General features: G+C 39.4%; 1 protein-coding gene across 1 annotated transcript; it reads left to right on the plus strand.

The window, feature by feature from the left end:
• Positions 1–976: 976 nt before the first annotated feature.
• On the plus strand, positions 977–3927 carry tnfsf14 (TNF superfamily member 14). The gene is made up of 4 exons (XM_034895384.1): positions 977–1460; positions 2930–2963; positions 3046–3117; positions 3296–3927. Exons 1-4 carry the CDS (start codon positions 1266–1268, stop codon positions 3679–3681), a joined length of 687 nt encoding a protein of 228 aa, XP_034751275.1. The 5' UTR covers positions 977–1265; the 3' UTR covers positions 3682–3927.
• The last annotated feature ends 560 nt before the right edge of the window (positions 3928–4487 follow it).

Here is a 4487-nt window from a genome sequence, read left to right on the forward strand (position 1 = left end):
GTCTCCTTGGCAGCATGTGGAGGATGGTCTATATATTTGCAAGATGTGTTAGAGCAGTATCAGTCACAGGGTTTAACCAGAATGGGATTCTTTGTCTATCTCTGCAGAAAAAAATCTACTAGGAGGTCAGAAGTCAGGAAGGGAGCAGAGCAGCTTGGATGTCTATCTTAGTACATCACATCATGCTTGATAGGTTTTTTAATTCAGTTTGTATTAGGCCGTATGCCCTCTTGCCCATTTGCTGGTCAATGCGAGAAATATTGTTAACTCAAACAAAAACAAAAAGCTAAAAAAAAACGTCAAACCTGGGGCTGCAGCTACCATTGGCCGTTTTAGACCCTTTCATCTCAGCCTGTAGGAGGGAGAGCAGGAGTGTAGTTGTGAAGTTTAACGTTGTTAGTCCCCGGAGAAGAAGTTGGTAACATCATGGTGCAGATGAGAACCCAAAGTGAAACGTAAGCAACTAAAATTGTTGAACGTTAAAGCATTGTGTCAAATTTCTTGTTATTACTGTGACTTATAAAGTGTAATGTGATCCTAGTAGCCCCTGGTAGCTTCCATTTTTTCACCTCATGTTCTCTTCCATCTATCACACAAAGACAATTATTTTAGGAGGTGGGTGAACTATCACATGGGACATAAGACCCTTAAATGTGTACACAGTCTAAACTTGCCACTTTACCTCACCCAACCCTGGCTCAGTTTGGTTGCTTCAGTAGTTTTGTTTTCTCACATGCTCGTGCCTGGCAACTTTGCTCTGTTCTTTGCAACAATACACACAGGTTTAACATTGTGGATTTATCAGAGAGACAGAGAGAGAGAGAATACAGGCGAGAGAGGAAGTGTGAATGGAGATATTTCAACATTGCTATAACAGTGAAGTGGGAGGGTGTGAAGGCAAAGTTAAAACACATTGTGCTTGGTCTCCCACTTAGTGATTGTCGTCTTTTACCTTGAGTTTAAGGTTTTGCAGCTGCATGGGAAAAAAATGCATGTGTAGACAGGTGCAGCTCAACCTTAAGAAGGTGCTTTGGTGATACATCTCAAGATTTCTGTTTCTGAGTATGTTCTTATGTGACTACTCGTGAGCCATCTCCACTTGAACCAACCACAAGGAAGCCCACCCATTTTGTTGCTGTGTCACCCTGCTCTGTATCTCAAGTCTATTTGTCTCTGTGGCCCCTTTGAAGCAGCACCCTCTGACAACGTCTAGAGCATATTGCTAGACAGAATTGTTTTTCAGTTACACAGAGAGTCCTCTAGCTATGTCCAAGGATGGATACCCCTCTGTGTATGTGGTGGATACCAATGCCACCCGGCCTCCACTGCCACCCAGGCTGAGCCAGGGGCGACAGCGTGCCGGGGTGGCACAGACCCTGCTGATCCTGCTGGTGAGCGTGGCGTTGTGCGGCATGGTTATAGAAGCCTGCTTCATCTACCGTCTCTACCAACCTGAATCTGTGAGTATCAACCCCATTTATGAGTCGGCTCCTGCTTACATTACTCAATTTTTCCTGTGATTTCTTATCAAAGTGTCACAGTGTCTCTGTTTTTTGATTAATTTCATTTCCCTTCATATCCCTTTAAATCTCACTTTACTCATAAGATCTCATTTAGCTTTAACACCTTATTCTCACTTTCACTTCTCTTGTTTTCTAACAGTTTTCTCTTTCTTGTTTTCTGTCACCATCAAACCTAAAACTTAGTTTGATGTGATTTTGTCAATAACACCTTTAGTTTTCTTGTTGTAAGCATTCATAATGGGACCTTTTCTGTTTTTCTCAGAAACATTTAGATTTTCTTTAAACACTTCAGTCTTACTTATTCATACTTTAATATTTTCATTTACAAATGGAATTGCATATCAGTCAAATACATATTGATACTGTTGAGGTCAATGTTTTCCGACAAAGATGGCAAACTAAAAAAATTAATGACCTTGGAACATAAAACAGCATCGTGAAATATTACGGAAGCAACAAACTTTCATATGTTGGTGATTAGAAACATAATTCAGAACTGTAAAATTTTAACATTGTTAGTTGTAATAATTCAATTTACAATACAAAGTACAATCGCAAGGACAATTACTATTGTTCACATAACTACACGCATGTCCCAGAGTCACATGCTACGTGTGGTAAAACCGCCTGTTACGACCAACGTGGAAACCGTTTAAAAGTCTATTTGTGATGACAGATGTTCCCATCGTGTCATGAAGGACTTAAGGTGTGATTTAAAAAAAAAGAAATTAGAATATCGGGAGAAAAACACACTTTATACAACACTTGGAGATCTTGTTTGTGTTTAGTGAAGCAAAGGAATCTCGTGATAGGAACAAAACTGACATTTACTCCAATCTAATTGTTTTCCCAAAAAACTGCTGACGTTGAAATAATGTCACTGTTATGGGGAAGAGAGTAGAGATGGAGAAGTGTGGCCTGTGTATGAGAAATCTTCACTGACGTCCCCGGGTGGTAGGGGCAGGCAGACGTGATGATCCATGATGGTGAATGGTCAGTGAGTTTCACTGGATTGCTGTGACTCAGTTTCCTGTTCTCGTCGGACGCTCTGTGTGAGGGCAGCAGTCACGGGGTAGGGGGAGAGGGAGGTGGCTTTCTTGTTCTTACACTGTTTGGCACACAAAGGTGCACATACAGTACAAACAAGGGACGGTGGAGAAAAGGAAGTGGTCTATTTCCTGTAGCATGATTGTGATCTACTTTTTTTTTCTTACCGGTAAACTTTGTTCCAATGAAAGATAACATCATAGAAAAACCAAAGGGGGTCCTTAAAACAAAATTCAGATTTTAACTGTAGGAAGATTGTGGTTTTTTACATCTTGTTTTTGCAATTTGGTCATGCATCCAGCAAGGGTGATTGCACTTGCTTTTACATTTGCATGTAAACCATTTTTTTCCTATTGCAGGCCCCCTCAGCATCGTCCTCTAAGCTCACTGCAGGTATGTCTTAGCACGTTTCACTCAACCGATAAATGTTACATCACTTACCTATTCAGTGACAGTATGTCTGGTCCTCACACAGGTGAAGTAATTTCTCCTTCTGTTGAAACTCCCAGTCATGTTTTTCCGTCCAAACCGGTTGCACATCTGACAGGTAAGACCAGCGTTGATGTTCCTCCATTAACATAGTGTTCAATTTATGAATGACATAAATTGTTGTAGCGTTTGCTCTTTCTAATGTATTCATCATTTAAAGTCCCTGTTTAATGTGACAAATACATTATATGAATAAAATGAGGAATCTTCACATTGTTGCTGTTTTTTCCCCCCAGATGGACAAGATGTAATTCATGAAAAACATATCATGGCATGGAGCATGAATGCAGACCCTCTCCTCTATGAAATGGACTACAAAGACAGAGGTCTCGTCATTCAGAAGGAGGGTTATTACTATGTCTATTCCAAGGTTTCCTTCTTTGTCACTGATAGTTTTAACCACTCTGTTATTCGGAAAACTGATCGGTACTTTGGGGGAGAAATTCCCCTCCTAATGTCCAGAAAACACTTAGAGAAGTCTGGAAAAATGCGATCCAACAGTTACCTGGGTGGAGTGTTTCACCTCACAAAAGATGATGTCCTTTTTGTAAAAGTGAGCGATACCTCAAACATTTGGCGTCACTCTTCCTTTGAGAACATCTTCGGTGCATATATGATATAAATATCACATTGATGTTTCACAATGAATCCAAACACCCGGAAAACAGTCAATAAAAGTTGAAAATAAATGCTAAAGAATCCTCTTGAGAATTATTGATTCTCTTTGTGAAGAACAAGTAGGTACATATCTGGAAGGCTGAAGGGGTGAAAACCTCTCTGTGCCACTGAGTATGGTGAAGGTTAAGACCGTACTGAAGACTTGTTTTTATTGGGGGGTAAAACTCATACATTTTTGAGTATGTCTATTTAAAAACAACCTTTTCTCATCGGGAATTGTTATATATTTTTTATACTTTAAACATAATAGTCTGAATTTTACAAAATGATTCATTATATATTAAAAAAAACTTTCATTCATTGTTCAGTTTTCCTGCTACATGACATGTGTGTCATATTCATGCTAAAATCAAAAACATACAAACAGTTTCAAACTGTTGCTCCTTATACATTTCTTTTCATTCTTGCTGTGACACATACTGCACACTATGTATTCCTCCAGTTGAAGAATGAATGACATAATCACTTTTATTATGCTGAATGTATGTACAATAATGTTTTCTACATTTTGAAATAAACACATGATTCAAAACTCCTGTTTGTTTGTTTTCTCAAGCTTTTTGTTTAGGCCGTCATGTAGCTGAATTATGCTCACTTCCTGTCGTGTCAGATGAGGCCGTGCAGGAGTCTTTGCTGAGTGGTCGCAGTTGCATCAGTTTCACCCACTTAGTCCAACCACACCACTTGCTCTTAAGAGAAATGTCATAGAACAGTGTCACATGACAAAAAGTGATAACCACGTTCAACCAA

Source organism: Etheostoma cragini, chromosome 15, assembly GCF_013103735.1.
Source record: "Etheostoma cragini isolate CJK2018 chromosome 15, CSU_Ecrag_1.0, whole genome shotgun sequence".
In the NCBI taxonomy this organism is placed as follows: domain Eukaryota; kingdom Metazoa; phylum Chordata; class Actinopteri; order Perciformes; family Percidae; genus Etheostoma; species Etheostoma cragini.

What these genes read in the sequence shown, in the direction of transcription:
- tnfsf14 (XM_034895384.1), top strand. Translation starts at nt 1,266, where the DNA reads ATGTCCAAGGATGGATACCCCTCTGTGTATGTGGTGGATACCAATGCC. An exon ending in GTCTCTACCAACCTGAATCT is followed by an intron (nt 1,461 to 2,929) that starts GTGAGTATCAAC and finishes TTCCTATTGCAG; the next exon opens with GCCCCCTCAGCATCGTCCTC. An exon ending in GTCCTCTAAGCTCACTGCAG is followed by an intron (nt 2,964 to 3,045) that starts GTATGTCTTAGC and finishes GTCCTCACACAG; the next exon opens with GTGAAGTAATTTCTCCTTCT.